This window comes from Callorhinus ursinus, unplaced genomic scaffold (assembly GCF_003265705.2).
Source record: "Callorhinus ursinus isolate GAN/ISIS: 27379988/994484 unplaced genomic scaffold, GSC_fseal_2.0 scaffold6, whole genome shotgun sequence".
Lineage (NCBI taxonomy): Eukaryota > Metazoa > Chordata > Mammalia > Carnivora > Otariidae > Callorhinus > Callorhinus ursinus.
This window is the reverse complement of record NW_027397068.1, coordinates 71,138,155-71,154,025: the sequence shown is the minus strand read 5'-3', so window position 1 is coordinate 71,154,025 and position 15,871 is coordinate 71,138,155. Positions and strand designations below refer to the sequence as shown.

The 15,871-nt window shown below is 46.8% G+C and overlaps 1 protein-coding gene across 3 annotated transcripts in view; it reads right to left on the bottom strand.

The window, feature by feature from the left end:
- Nucleotides 1-4,585: 4,585 nt before the first annotated feature.
- Nucleotides 4,586-15,871, bottom strand: part of SNX9 (sorting nexin 9) — a 117,062-nt gene continuing 105,776 nt past the window's right edge. For all 3 annotated transcript variants that reach the window (XM_073894153.1, XM_073894152.1, XM_073894154.1), the window contains exons 14-18: nucleotides 12,985-13,061; nucleotides 11,798-11,887; nucleotides 9,909-10,023; nucleotides 8,038-8,129; nucleotides 4,586-6,281 (exon numbers count right to left, since the gene is read on the bottom strand). In XM_073894153.1, the coding sequence (XP_073750254.1) occupies nucleotides 6,234-6,281; nucleotides 8,038-8,129; nucleotides 9,909-10,023; nucleotides 11,798-11,887; nucleotides 12,985-13,061 (422 nt within the window). In that variant the 3' untranslated portion in view covers nucleotides 4,586-6,233. The remainder of the gene's footprint in view (nucleotides 6,282-8,037; nucleotides 8,130-9,908; nucleotides 10,024-11,797; nucleotides 11,888-12,984; nucleotides 13,062-15,871) is intronic.

Here is a 15,871-nt window from a genome sequence, read left to right as displayed (position 1 = left end):
CCAAATTACTGCCTGAATGCAGAAGCCAGGCCCAGAACGGGAGGGGCGGCGAATAGAGTTTTGTGGTCTTGCCGAGTTGAGGAGCCGGAGATCGGCGTTCTGGGGGCCCAGGCGGCCAGGATGGAAGGGCAGAGCGAGGAGAGGATTCTGCAGAGACAGGGATGGGGGTGGGGGGCTGCCGGTGCGAGTCCCCTAGAAAGACAAGCCCGGCTGCATCGGGTTTGCCTGCATTCACGTGAGGAGACTGTGTGCCCAAACTCAGGAGCCCAGGCAGTTCCCAGAAGTCACGCCGGACTGGAAGTGGGGCCGAAGACGTAACACAGGCGCCTGGCAGGAGTGTCCGGGGTATTGCCTTGGCAGGGGGCTGGGGGGCTCAGGCTGGTCCCACAGACCCCATCCTCCTCTCGGTCGGCAGAGCGAGCCGTTACCAATGCACACCCAGGGCTGGCGCCCCGTCCTGCAGAAGGCAGGCCCGATCGTCAGCCTGGAGCCTGGGCCGCTTGTCATCACTCCTGCCACACGCCTGTCAGTCCTGTGTGTGTGTCCTGAGCACGCCCTGCAGGTGCTCACACGAGCTGGGGCTTCCCGCAGGGTCCCCTATCTTTCCACCACACAGCGAGGGTAACAACCGTCAAGCAGACTCAGGATTCCAAACTCACTGACATTTCAGCATGAGATCATGACCTGAGCTGAAACCAAGACTCAAGACGCTTCACCGACTGAGCCACCCAGGCGCCCCTTGTCTGTTTGTTTTAAAGTAGGGCTTCTCAGTTTGGGTACTCTGGACATTTTGGGTGGATAATTTTTTATTTTGAGGGCTGTTCTCTACATTGGAGGATGTTCAAAGCATCTCTGACTTCTACCCACCAGACGACAAGACCAGCCTCAGGAAATGTGTTCTGGAGGCACCATCACCTCTGGCTGAGAACCAGTGCAGAACAGCCGAGGGGGCTATGTTCACGTTCACCACCACATGCTGTGACATCACTTTATACCCAGGGGAGAAGCGCATGACTCCGGCTTGCCGGTAAACCAACATTACTTTCAGGAAGTCAGTGGCTTTTCTCCAGAATCAATAACTCACCACCAACCCCACTTCCCAGGCTTCCCCGACTCTGCTCCAGGCGCTCCCTTCACAGGGCAGCTCCCAGCCATGAGCCGTGGGCCGGGTGGGAAGTCTTCAGCCTTTATCAGAACAGTACTTCACATCTTCAAGCAGCTGGTCTTGCCCAGCCCAAAGTGGCACACCTTACTGGTCTCTCTCTCTCTCTCCGCCCGCAGAGCTCTGAAAATCCTACAGACCGATTGCTTCACTGAACTTTTTGTTTTGGCCTAAGATGTGGACATGTACTTCCACCTGCAGACCTCTGAACTTACTGTTGACTGAAAAGCCCAACAGTCTTCCCCCCAGAGGTTTCATGGCCTTCCAACTGGCTCAGTGTGGTCCTTTGAATTGCCAACGGCATTCAGATATTCTCGTACAGCACGGCGACTACTGTTGACAATATATCTGAAAGTTGCTAACAGAGCAGATCTTAAAAACTTCTCGCCACGCACACACGAAATTATAACTACTTGAGGGGTGGATATGTTCACAAACCTTATTGTGGTCATTTGCAAATAGAGTCATGTATCAAACCATCACACTGTCCACTTAAATTCATATAATATGACATGTCAATTATAGCTCAGTAAAGCTGGGGGGAAAAATCTTTCTGCTTTGCTTAAACTTCGAGTTGTTCTCCTGTTCTTTTATACTGTTTGCTGGTGGTGTGTGACAGATTATTCCCCATCCTTCCATGGTCTATGCTAGTGTATATATTGTTGGTGGCTTTATTCATTTTCTTATCCTTTTTGTTTTAAAAATGTTTTCTTACAAAAGTAACGGCTGGGTCTGGGATTTGATTTTGTTCTATTTATGAGCAAATAAACGTTACTGTGTCACGGATGCTGGCAGGAGGCTTAGGTAAGGCAGACCACAGACTTTATTACCCGCGGTGCCACAAACGGCACGAGCTTCATCTTCTCCCTGATCTGCAAGTCCCTGGGGGATGGTGGGGGTCGGAAGACCCCAAAGGATGCATGCCCCTGGAGTGAGTGGGTTGTCTTACAGGAGAGGAGCCTGGAGCTTTCACAGCGAGCAGTAAGCGAGGCTGCTTTTCTTCCGGGAAGACGACGTTAGGTCATCCATCAAGGACGCTTGCTGGAAACAGCCTTGAGAAATGGCCCAGGTCTAAAAGCAGTCCAGGCTCTTCCTTCCTGACACAGCAGGCCAAGCCAGGCAGAGTGCAAGAGACCCGTGGAAAAGTGCCCCCTTGCCAAAGGAACTCAAGTTCTACTTACTTTCTTGGAGAAAAGGATTTTAAATCAAACAGGTTGAAAAAATTAAGACACACAAGTAGGGGCATATTTCTTTATTTGGGGATATCTTACTTTGCTCCGGGCTTGATGCGTGTTTCTTTGTTCTGCTGTGTGTGTGTCATAGGGCACCTGGTCAGTCCCCCTGCTGCGTCTGCTCCCGGAGGGAGCACTGGGGCCCTCTGCCCGCCGCAGGGGAGGCGTGTGCGGACCGTCTCGGCAAGGAAACTGACCCCATTCTTCCACCGCGCCTCTACCTCTCCTCTCCAAATACTGATTTTTACAGGGTCGAGATTTGGAAATATTGTAAATTATTCTGTAATTACAGCTCTTCTGTGATAAAGGTTGGTACAAATTAAGAAATCAATATATCCTATAACCACCACATGATGTGTTTGAACCCAAAGAGAACAAAATATACACTAGGTCATTAAAATGTTGCCACTTGAAGGAGAATTTTCCAAGTATCAACATGCAATGGGTAACTTTTCACTTTCAAATTCCTGTTACTTTTCCTGGCTCGCAGTCAGCTACCACCGGAGTACCTCCTGCCATCTTTCTTCCTTAGGTTCCTTCTTCATTTTCCTGGCCCCTTCCTCAGACCGATTAAATCAGAATACATGGGAGGTATCATCAACTTGACGAGGCCACAGGGTGTGCAGATACTTGGTGCGGGGCCCAGAACGAGAGGCGGCTTCCCAGCAGGTCCAGGCCGCCGTGCAGGCCGCTTTGCTCTCAGGCCGGGGCCATCGGATCCAGTGCAGCCAACGGCACCTGGAACGTCCGAGCAGACCGCGGTGCCGTCTGGAGCCTTCGGCAGGGCTGAGTGATAAAGCGGGCCCTTAGGATTTGGGAGCCAAGCCTTGCTAACCCCACCCAGACGACGACTCCCCTCGTGAGACACAGCTCTCGTTGGCTACTGGGCCTCAGTCGAGACTAAACGCTTACCCACGGGCCTCCACGTTACGGCGAGACCTGAGCTGCCCCTCGTGAACTGGGTGCCATCTGACCCGTCGGCCCATGAAGTCGGGCACGCACGGGAGCACTCCACCATCAAATGGAAGCGGTACGTATGTGATCAGGCCCGAGCAGGCCCCGTAGGGACAAGTGGCCCAAATGCCCGCGGTGCCCGCTCCTGCTACACCGTCTCCTCTCCCAGCCTGACCTATGGCTGCTTGCGGAGCTGTCGAAGATCAGCTGACGGAGGAAGAGAAGACTCAGGCCTGGGTTACAGACGGTTCTGCATGGGATGCAGACGCCACCCGAAAGCAGACAGCTGCAGCACCACAGCCCCTCCCCGGGACACGCCTGAAGGGCACGGTCAAGGACATCCTCCCCGGGGGCAGAACGTCGAGCAGTGCGTCCCGCTGCTCCCGCTGCTCGGAAGGAGACATGGCCTCCTGGGCGGATACCTCTCCATTCTTGGGCTGTGGCATGGTTTGGCTGAGGGATGGTCCGATACCTGAAAGGAACGGGACTGGACAACGGGTGAGAAAGAAATCCGGGGGAGAGGAACGCGGACAGACCTGTCCTCAAAAAAGTGAAGATCTCGGTGTCCCAAAAATGCCCACCAAAGGTGACCTCCGCAGAAGAGGATTTTAATAATCAAGTGGATAGGATGGCCCATTCTGTGGACACCAGTCAGCCTCTTTCCCCAGCCGCCCCTGTCATGTCCCAGTGGGCTCACGAACAAAGTGCCACGGCAGCAGGGATGGAGCTTATGCGTGGGCTCAGCAGCGTGCACTTCGCTCACCTAGGCTGACCCAGCTCCGGCCACTGCTGAAGGCCCCATAAAAGGATTTTAACTGTCATATTTTCTCCTTATTTTGTTTGATTACCTGTGGGCGTGCGTGTAAGGCAAATATCTGATTTCTTTCCCCTCTTATTCTCTTATCTTGTAACATGAGATTTTTACACCATGGAATTAGGTTACAGGATATGGAGAAGAGCAAACATCACTTAAGGGGCAGGCGTGCGCGCACACACGCACGGTTGTTTCTACACTTGGCATCGTCATCAGTATCTGTTTCTTACAGCTCCCTGGCGATTGTGACATGCTTCCAGGATTGGTGACTGTGACTTAAGGAATTAAATTATAAATTCATACCAGGAGAATTAGGTCTGGGGGAAAAATTCATTACCCGGACTATCTTCAGGAGCTGGAGGTAAGAAGCAATTATCCAAAAAAAAAGAAAGAAAGAAAATAAATCACACAAACACCAGAAAGTGTTTTGAAAAAGTGCTTTCAGAATTTACTGTACAGGTTTTTTAACAATTTATTTATATGTTGGCTTCTACATGCTCTTACATTTGTGTAAAACATTTATACATATTCTTTACAATTTGTACATATATTAAATGGCTGTATCATAAACATTGTTCTATGAGATTTTATAAAAGAAAAATCAGGTAGGGAAAATTACTTATAAAACATTAACAAAACCCGTGACATTAAAGAACAAGAAATTCTCATATTCATTTGATTTCCTCTTCTACTTATTTTTTGGTTTCATTTTATTTGTGCTGGCCCAAACTTTCCATTTTCTATACTATAATCACTAGGTCAGGAAAATGAAAGCAGTGGGGATAATGTCGTAAGGCAACTGTGGAGGATGGACACGCTCATCTGCAGGAGGGAGATAGTGCGTGTCTGTGAGTGTTCAGATTTAAAGCTGACAGTCTGTGAAGATTAGGGTTTTGCTTTATGCCGTTAACTGGAGTCCTAGTGATCACAAAAATCCCGTCTGAAGTTTCAGATGCAGTCAGGAAGAACATCACTCTGTACTTCTTACACATAGGAGCTCCCGGGATTACTGGGCATTATCCAGGTTGTCACCCTTATCAGTCCCTAAACTTTTCCATCTGGTGGGGACGGAGAGGCCTACTCAGCTGTGTTTTTCATCTTTTCAGATAACACCCCCGGCCTGCTCATCTACCGTCCGAATCAAGCGGCAAGTCACGGCCCTCACAAACATGTCTCATTACCTCTGACTGAACAGCCTAAGACTCCAATTCAGGCTGAAGCTCTGGGGGAGCACTCCTTCCTGAGCACAGGACTCAGCGCAGCAGCGCCATTCCTGGGAGCAGAGTGGGAACATTTTAGAAATACCCCCAGCATTTTCAACATACTCCGTCTGGCAAGAACCATGCCTTAACCAGGCTTGGGAAGGAAGCCCTCCTAATGGAAGGGGACACTCAGCAATATTCCTGAGGGAAACGGGGACTGTGAATGGGATCCTCAGTTTTTGCCCAGCCACGTGCTCTGAGGGCACATGCGAGCCCCCCGCCCCGAGCCGCCGTGAGGGTGCCAGAATTCCCAGGAGCCCCTCTTTGCTTCCTCCCTCCTAGAAACAGAAGCACTGGAGTCGTAAATATGTCAGTGAAACGCATGTAGATTTTCCTAAATAGACAGGAATCCCACTGGACTGAAAAGAGTTATAAAAATATACAAACATATATATTTTATTCTGGCATATTTCATATTTTTAAGAAAGCAATTAGTAATTATCTGACATTGGGTAAGACCCAGAAGACCATGGACGACGTAAAAATTACAATTTTATGTAAAATATCAGTGGGGGGAAACCCCTAATTTTCCATTCAAAATTCTGATAACTTTAAGTACTTTCCAAAAATAGAGACAATTTCCACTGTTTTAAATAATGGAGGTGGAAACGAACCAGAGACGCCTACCCCTGCGTCACTGATCCATTCAGGTTGGTTAATAAAACAGACGCGGTTTTTTGCAACTCTGTTTCTTTTTGGTTTTCGTTCTTTCGTTCCTTTTTGTTTTTGATAAAGGGGGAAAAAATAAGATTGCATTGCCCAAAGTCAGAAAGAAGCACTTCGGAGTTCTCTTCGTGTTCCGGTGTGTTCTACATAACCGGGAAACGGCCGAGGGCCTGCCTCAGCTTTTCTGCAATCTGGTGAAGAAACAAGACAATCTTCAGCTACCAGTCCCACTAGGACCGACGGCATTCCACTCCTGCAATCTCTTACGAGTTAGACATTGCAAGTATTTCAAAGACTTTAACTGGGCTAAGCTTCTAGTCTCTTCCAGCACCAACCAGCCGGGGAGCCCTCCCCTAACCCCAGATGGTGCTGCCAGAGGTGATGCCCCCAGCTTGCAGGAAGCCCCCTTTCTTTCTGGCACGGCCAGTGCCTCTCTCAGGAGCAGCATTTCCAGACCAGGAGTCAGGTGGGGTGCTTGCCTAGACTCCCCTGTGTTCTTGGACACCCGTGCACTCCCGAGCCCCCGCTGCCAAGCACACCTCCCGGATCCCACCCGCTGCGGTTCCGCCGTGTGTAGACCGTCCGTGCCTCCATGATAAAGCCAGTGCAGGACCGCAGCTGGGGCTCTGTGCCCAGGCCTCCCCTGAGGACACAGATGTCACAGCCATTCTTGGAGCCCAAGTAGCTGGAGTAAGTCCTTAGTATATAATAGGTACTCAATTCATGTTTGCTGCATGAACAAGTATGGGAATTTTTGTATTTAAGGGTTACTTTCTCACAAAACTGTTACTTCTAACAAGGACAGTGACTAAAATGCACGGTTTTCTATTTTGAGTCACAATGTCATTGATAATTAAACCTCACTTGGGCTTGAGATTATCTACCAAATCAACATGATCGGAGTTTCAGAAGTTGCCCTTCAATGTTCTTCTCATGTAGAATAAATGCAATCTCGATTCTAATACATGCGAGGCGACCGTACAGCGGCACCGGTTACTACAAAGAGAGCCCAGGGACTGCACGCGGTGAGGGATAAGAATGCTTAAGGGAATTCCGTCTGGAAACTCAGCTCCAAAACCAGCTGCTTCCAACACACAATTCACACGATGCAGCAAGCACACCGATCACAACTCCCTTTCAAGAATTTGCTGTTGGAGACCGACATTTTCTGCACCGTCTCGCCGAAAGAGGACAGACATGTGCACGGATGTGAGTGTGGGGCTGGCCTACCATCATCCTGAGCACACACAAGAGAATACCATGGCAACAGTGGAACACTGAGTAAGAAACATGGCAGCCAGCACATGGTCAATGATACAGTTACGGAACCTGCCTACAGATGTCGAAGTTTCCACTTACACGCTAGATCTTTGTTTTCTGGACACTCTGGTAAACAACCCAATTACTATGCAGAGTACAAAAGTTTACATTTTTGTGACTGTTTCCTAAATGTCACAAACCTAAGTATTTGAGGTTTCTCTCTCTCTCTCTCTCTCATTTTCTTTCTGAAGTTCCTTTGGTGCACAATGAAATCTCATTCATGAAGCCTGCCCGTGGTGCCAGGCTCCATCCTCAGCTGAGAGCCCGCAGAGCCAGGGGCCTCCTGTCCTTCACTGTCCCGGGCACAGAGAGGCTGTGGGGGTTGGGAGCCTCCCAGTAAGGACTGCTAGGGGCCTCACAACCAGTGTCAGGACCCTTTCTCCCCTTTTTTAACCCAGTATGATTCAAAAAGGAAAAGGCAGATATAATTAAAAGGGATAAATAACCCCTGCTCAATAATTAACCTCTTTTGGTTTCTTACACAGGATTAAAAAACATAAGCAGATTAACTTTACATGGTCAAAGTTATGTTACCAGGAATCCTCCTGTGTGTGTGTGTGTGTGTGTGTGTGTGTGTGCGTGCGTGCCCGCGCACACGTGCTTGCATGCGAAGGGCAGCCGACTTACTGTTTCGTAGAATTGCACCTGTTGCTCCAGGTACAGGCGGATGACGCTGTTGTAGTCATAGATCCGGTTGCTATGGAAGTGATTCATCTCGGCTACAACCAAAACCAAGATATCAATCAGTCCCCCAAACTTCCACAGACAGTGCCAGCTTGCTCTGCTCAGTTTCATCTGGTTGGCTTCAGGGCAGGGCCAGTTCCTGACAAATCACTTTATAAAGAGGCTAGAAAACTCATCTGAAAATAATCTGAGGGCAAACGATACTTTCCAGCAGAGGGATGACTTTTGTTGACTTGCAGATGAGATACTGTGAACCCAATACAATCACCCACGTGTGGACTTTGTTCTTGCAGAACAGAACAGAGCAGGAGGCCGATGTGGTGGTCACTCTCTGCGGACATCATCTGTGATGCAGGACCCAGCGAGGCACCCGGTGGGCCCTGGCTTGTTCCCCCGGGTTGGGTTTCTCGGGGTGCCCTTGAAAGGCTGTACGGGTGGGTGCAATGCAGGGGGACCCTCTTCTGTATGGAGCTTCGCTGCTGAGCATCAGGGCTCCCAGAACCCAACCTCTTACCAGGTGAGAGGATCTGGACACCTGTTCAACTCTGCTGAATATATCTGTTCACAGAGGACTCCCTGACTGAATTTGTCTCTCGGGACTCGCCCCTAACCCCCCTACCACCAACTCAAGAGGGGCCCCATCACATCGCCACCTGCCTCTTCCCTCATTCTGAGCACCTGGAAAGCCAGCTGCTGGCATACATTCCTACGAAAAGGGCACTGTTCTGAGTTTTCTATTATCTCAAGTTGTATAAAGCTTTTCATTTATCTGTTTGGAGAACTTCAAACACAAGTTCAAAGCCAAATCCCCCATGTCAAACCCTTCAGAAGCCCGATCTTCACTCAGGTTTTCCCATTTCTGCCCCTAGTTGTCTTAGTTCTGGAAACCTTGGCCCCTTTGTCCCACGCATTCCCCAGTCCTGAGGGCCGTTCCTTGGAAAAGTCTGCAAACATGCTTCCTTCTCTTCTCCGAGCACCACATCTTCTTCAGGCCCGGAACTCTCAGACCACAGAGGCAGTGGTCTTCTGCGTGGGCCTTGTGATGTCTGCCCCCCAACCTCTCCCACCCTCTCCCTGAGTGGTGTACCCCCCTGTCCCCCACCATCAAACCTTTTAGTGGCTTTTTAATGCCCACAGCAAGTCTAGGCTCTTCTGCCCAGCTCTCAAGACCCCCCACCATCACCAACACTCATTCCCCAACAGCCTGTAAGTTGATCTTATTCCCAAAGGCCAATGAGAAATCCCGTCCCATTATTTTGTGTGGTCCTGTTCAAACTAGAACATCCTTCCCCTTTCTCCTTTGCCCATGCCTGTTCCGTCTGTCCACTGAAACAGGAAAAATCCGTTCATTGCTCCTGTGTGCTGGAAAGCACTCAAATATATAAAAACTATTTACTATCTTCTTTTTACTAACACTAAAATTTGCCCAAAAAGCCACGTCCAAGCTCCCTTTATATTCTACGGTCCCAGGGGATAGAGGTTACAAACTGCTGGAAGCTGAACTTTGGGATCTAACACAGCATCATGATCGGAGCTAATATTAAGGGTTATAGAAGGCTCTTCACTGCCTCTGAGAAATAATAAAGATGCATGGGTTTAATCAGGCTGTCATTCGTGGCTCGATCAGGGAAACCGGTTCATTTCCATTAACACTGGGATTCTGCAAACAACAGGTTTGGGAGGGGACCTGAAATCAGCTCTTATTTGCTTAGCTGTGGCTCACAGCTGGTTTTCTCTTCAGCCAGGAAAACAGGACCTCCGCTGGGGAGAGGGACCATCCTCGCTAGCGGCGCACGAACCTCGCTTGGTCCTACCTTGCAACGCGTAAGACATGGTACCAACTCGCTTCACCATGTTCTGTTTGTCCTGGGGGGTGATTTTACTAGTTGCGACCAGTTTATCACTTTCTTTCACTTTCTCTATTGCTCCCTGTGAAATACAAATGCAACAGTGTTAATAAAACAACGCTCAGAGGAATTCATTTAACGTGTAACAATGCCAACATCTCCTACAACTGACCGGCTACTGAACAAAAAAATGTTCCCACAAAGAAAGAATGTAGGAAAGCGCCTAAATATAACTTCCTGCAAGTCACTTGGAAGCAAAAGGGTTGCTATTCTTGAAAAACAGAACTAAGCTAAAATGGACACTTTTATGCTACAACAGGACGAAGAGCAAACAAACAGCACTCTCCGTAATATCTGAGCCCGTGCCAGGACGAGAGGAGCGCAGGGGACGGACACAGGCATCGGGGCTTTAGAAGGCTGATGTGGGACAGCCTCCTGCCTGCGCCCGGCTCTCTGTCTCTGTTCGGGGGCATGTTGGCCGCGGGTGCTGGAGCGCGCTGCCTGGCAGCTTTACTCTGGTTTCCGGGAGGAACGCTGTGATACTCAGACAGAAGTAGGGATACAGCTGCCAAACGTTTCCCACTCCAGGATCCTCACAGTGCTCATGAGAGCAGTCTGGAAAGAAAAACTTTACACTCGTGCATAAATCAGGCTCCATGCCCAAAACTCTACTGCTGGCATAGATCCCTACGACAAGCTAACTCTTCTGTGTTGGCTTTTTTAACTGAGATTTTAATTTTTGTTATATTTATGTTACTTTCCCCCAGTTTTGTGGAGATATAATTGACATACAGCACTGCATGAGTTTAAGGTGTACAACATAATCATCTGAGGTCTGTGTATACTGCAGAACGATGACCACTGTAACTGTCGCTAACATCCATCACCTCACACAGTTACAAGTTGGTTTGCTTTCTTCCTTTGTGATGAGAATTTTTAAGACCTACTCCCCCAGCAATCACTATCTCAGAGAGACCACTGCACCCCCAGGGTCACTGCGGCATTACCCACAACAGCCATGATGTGGAAATGCCTTTAAGTGTCCATCGATGTTCTGAGTTTGACATTAAATTATCTGAAGTTGCACAAGGCTTCCCTTCCTGACACCTGGATTATTAAGCTGAATGCTAAAATGGCCACAGGCCAGGGCTTGTTAGGGTCGCAGACCCAGCCTCTGTAGAGATTCTCCTAATAAATCCAAGTGCATCACAGTATCCCAGAATATGACAGTTGATAAAATGCCCCATTCTGAAATAATATGTAGAGTTTGAAACAGAGAAAAAAGGAACCAGAATTGAAATGTGAGAACACCCCAAAACATTTCAAAATTCAGTTTAAAAATACCTTTATGGTGGGAATTCTATAGTTTCCTTGTTAGTACAAAAATATAAAATCGATGTTGACCATTTAAATTTTCCTTAGGAAACCCTTCGTCAGGCCCAGGCGGACAGAATATCTTACTTCATCTCGACGGGGAAGGGTCTTTGAGGACTTGCCCAAGCAGCTTACAGGGGTTCCACTAGTAAGGGCAAGCAGTATTCCTAATCTTGTCTTGAATTTCAAACAGCATGATTCTGTTGTTTGATACCTGACCCAAGTATAGGCATAAAGGAGTATTTTTTTCACATTTTTGTTCCCTCAAAGTAATCTTTTTATAGACTCGAAGAAACTAGAAACTACCCATAGTCTAAACGTGTTATGGGACCTCACTATTTAAACAGCCCAAGCAGCTCCGGCCGGTTTCAGAAAGCTCCCCGACTCAGGGCCGTACTGAGTGACAGGGCCCGCGCGGTGGCCGTGCGTCGCGGCCCTGGCTCACCCGTGTCATCTTCTCTGCACTTTTGTGATCAAGTTACCTTGTGGGCGCCGATAATATCAGGGAAGCAGCCAAGGAAACCTTTATATTCATGATTACATTCCATGAGGAAATGGAGATCTTTCTTTGGCTACAATGAGACACAGGTTGGTTATTACTGGCAGAGAAATCCAGAAAAGGATCGTACTGGAGGACTGTATGAGCCAAGCCTCAGGTACGAGTTACTGCATATCAAGGGCTAAACATTCAGCCTTGTTTTCCTGCAAGAAAACAACCCCCAAGACTATTACATTCTCAATCACAGATTGGAGAGAAAATGATAAAACATCAGATCATTTTTAGGCTCGTTGGTAAAATTAGTTATTTTGAGGTGGCTCAAAATCTGAAACTGTAGGGGAAAAAACTAGTTAATACTATTTATATACAAGCAAATAAGATGTAATCATTTAATATCTAAGTTTTAGCAGAGAGGATAAATTATTATTAAAAATCTGGTAGTCCTCACCCAACGTAAAAAAAAAAAAAGAATCTGGTAGCCCTCCTAAGTGGCAACTTAAAATTTTTCAATTTTTCTGAATTATAATTTTTAATAGCTATGTTATGCACAGTTCTAAAAATTAATCTTTTTCTATAAGTAGTGGGAGTCAGTGACCAAAGTGAAGGTGTGTGTGCGTATTTCAAGAAGTCATCTAAGAAACTTTTCTTTAATGTGGGGATTTGAAAGAACATTGATGCCTATTCCCCTTAAGGGAATTCATTATCTGTTATCTGTAAAAAGAACTGGAATTGGACCACTGAAGGCCCCAATAAAAGCCACGTGGCTGGAACAGAGACCTGCCCCTTACCAGGGCCTGCGCCAGTGCCTTCTCCGTAGTGGCTACTGAATGCTGAGAGCCTTCCATTTACCAGCCGAGTACAGCAGGCCTCAGGCAGGCCAAGAGTCCAAACGGTGGCGTGAACGGTGCTCTTGCCCTAACATTCCAACCCCCTGATGACGGAGGATGGATCTGAGCCACTGACACTGGAAGGTACTCATTTAGATTTCTCGGTGATAAATGTACCCATCACGTTAGCTTACCCGAAGAAACATTATTACCATACACAATGAACAAAGACAGAAGAGAAGAGGAGATCTATTTGCAAAGTTAATTGTTTTCAAATCGGTTAAAGAAACATGTGGGTCCAACAGCGTACAATCTGCACCAGGACCAGTGGCCATGGGGGTACCTGTTCTGCCACGAGACCGGCAATTTCTTCGTAAGTCTTTCCTGCTTCCGTTATTGCAGCATTGAGATCGGTTTCGCCTGGAAATCAGTACAGCTACATCAGGGCTCGTATTTTCTCGTTTATTTTACTCAAAAATTTTATTATAGCAAACACTACGCTTTTCAAAACTACAGGATAGTGTAATGAGTCCCCATCTACCCATCAACTGGCTTCCCAACGAATAGCTCATGGCCAGTCTTTCTGCAACTGCACCGTCCATCCCCTACCTCCCCCTTTCGCTGGCCACATTACAATGTACCCATAAACTCTACGTCAGAGATAAGCACTCTTTAAAAAGCAAGGACAATACCAACAGCACACTGGAGAAACGAGAATTGCTCCTGAAAGAATTATCTGGTCAGTGGGCAGCTCCCTGGTATCTGGAATCGAGCTGGCTGCTTTCAGGACTCAGAGAAAGCCCACACGGCAGAAAGCTTAAGTGTTTCTTCAATCATTAGGTTCTTTCTCCTCCCTCCCTTTTTTCTTGCAAATCTCTTTTTGGGCCGTTGAAGAAACCAGGTATTTGCCTTGGTACCTGCAGCCTGGGTTTTGCTGACTGCGTCTGTGGTGCTAACACACTCTGTTCCCTGTACCATCTAATCTTTCATTAGGAACGGTTTGCAGAGCGCTCCTATTCTACTCTTCTCACTTCTTGATCTGAAGCACTTCTATAAAAAGGAACTCTCCTGTATCGACTATATCGACTACCTGGTTACCTTGAGGTATTAGAAGAGAAAAAGCACATTAAATGCTTCTTTTTCTTTACCATTTTCAGAATGAGTTGATCCTCTAACCATTCTCCAAAGGTAACAGATTAACTTTTTAAAAAAGTATCATTGCAAGTCTGGATTTACACATACTTGATAAGCTTCATTTCAGAGAAAGTATTATTTTCACTAATGCTCTTTCTCTTTACTGGCCAGTGGAAGGCTTTTCAAATCAGCATCTGGGTTCTGCTAGGAGCTCTGGTTCATCTGGGAGGAACAGTGTTGAGAAATCCCCCTGTGGGGGGCGCCAGAGGTGCTTCTCGTGACTAGGCCTTTTCAATGAACAGAGCAAGGAAAAATATTTTTTTTTTTTTAAGAGGAAAACCATAATGAGCTCATATGGATATTTCCAACTCAAACTTAGGACTTCAGGAATTTTCATGATGTATTTTGAAACTTTTGATTTTTGTTTAGCCCTTTCATTTAAAAAACTTACTTCCTAAAAACGGTAATATAATTATGTATTTGCTTTACCCTACAGTATGTAAAATAGTTTTAGAAGTTTTAGAATAACAATACCAACATTTTATTGCTAACTATATGATTACTGAAAACAAAAGATTTTTGAGGTCTTTTTGACTTTAAGGCATCTGCTCCTAGGGATGTAGAATCAAAATACAATGTTTTACGGTGATGTGAAATAATTCTTCTCTACGTGGTTATGCCTTCATCCTGATGTATCAAGTGATTTATTTTGCTTTTGCTTTTTAGGGATTTTTTTTTTTTTTACATTTTAAATTTGTTTTCTAATAATAAATGTAGAATAAATATAAATGTAAAACACTCCCATGGTTTCAAAGTAAAAAAAAACTAGATAAAACAAGAGGTCTAGCTTCTACACCCGTTCCTCTTCTCCGCTGCAGATAACCACCTAAATATTTTTATCAATTATTTTTCCATGATAATCCATAAGAAGTGCTTCATGGATTTGCACAAAGGCCGTGCGAATAGTCTCTGTGTTGTTCCAGTATCAGTTTCTGTACTCAGAGAGGGAGCATGGAAGGTTATATTTAACATAATCCGAGATATTCTTAGGAACTGGAATCCTCTGAATTACTGCAAGATCAAAGAGTGCAGCACTGCCCCGTCACCAGCACATCTGAGCAAAGGAAGATGTGACAAGGCACAGTACTCAACTCCGCTGACCTTCATTTGCCTTGAAACGTGAAAAGCTAGTCTGTGGGCACTTAAGAAGTTCTTTGAAAACAAGATCTCTAGGAAGTTGAATGATATTCCCTGCCAAGCACATTACACTGAGTACTTTCAATACTTGACAGAGTGCCGTCTGCAATATGAATACTTGATAATGCACGGACTGATAGCTCTGAGCAGGGAAAAGAGTAAGGAAGCCGTGCCAAGTGAGGCATGGCTGGGAGGGATGGCACGGGCGGGCGCTGCAGAGAAGGCACAGCGTCTTCAGGGCCCCCTCCTACTCCACCCCACCTCCAGGATGTCCTCATCCTGCCGGGGCCCCCCCCCCCCGGCCCCCCCCAACAGCCCTCTCTATCCTGCCTTTTTGCCAGGTTGCTCCGGGCTGAAGTTACGCAGATAGAAAACTCCAGAGAGAAGCTGATCATTTGGAAGGTACGCAGATTCTACTGATAGTTACAGAACGAGAAATATATGGAAAGATTTATGCACAGTATAAAGCTACAAAGGACTCTTTAGGACCCATTTCCCAGATTACCAACTGTCTTCTCCTCCCCCCTTTTCAAGACTTTTGGTTCAATTATCTGCGCCCTCTATTAATATTACATTTAGTGAAGGGTGAGTGATTTGTCTCTCCTGGCATCGACCAGGAGAACAAGGGAATTGCTGTTTACAAATTCTGTGATCTTAGCTCTGAATGCTTTTTAGGTTTTCTGACTCCCAGGAATGGAAGTCAAGTCCGGGTCCATGCTACTGGAAGGATCATTGTTAGGCTTACAGTCTCATCTTGGAGCGGTTCCATTTCCAGTTAGGATGAGGACAACTGCCAAGACCCTTGCTCTCAATGTAATAATATCAAATAAACTAAACCACCATATTTCTCCATAAAGTCACGGAAGCACTGTGGGAATGAAGAAACCCAGATGAACTCA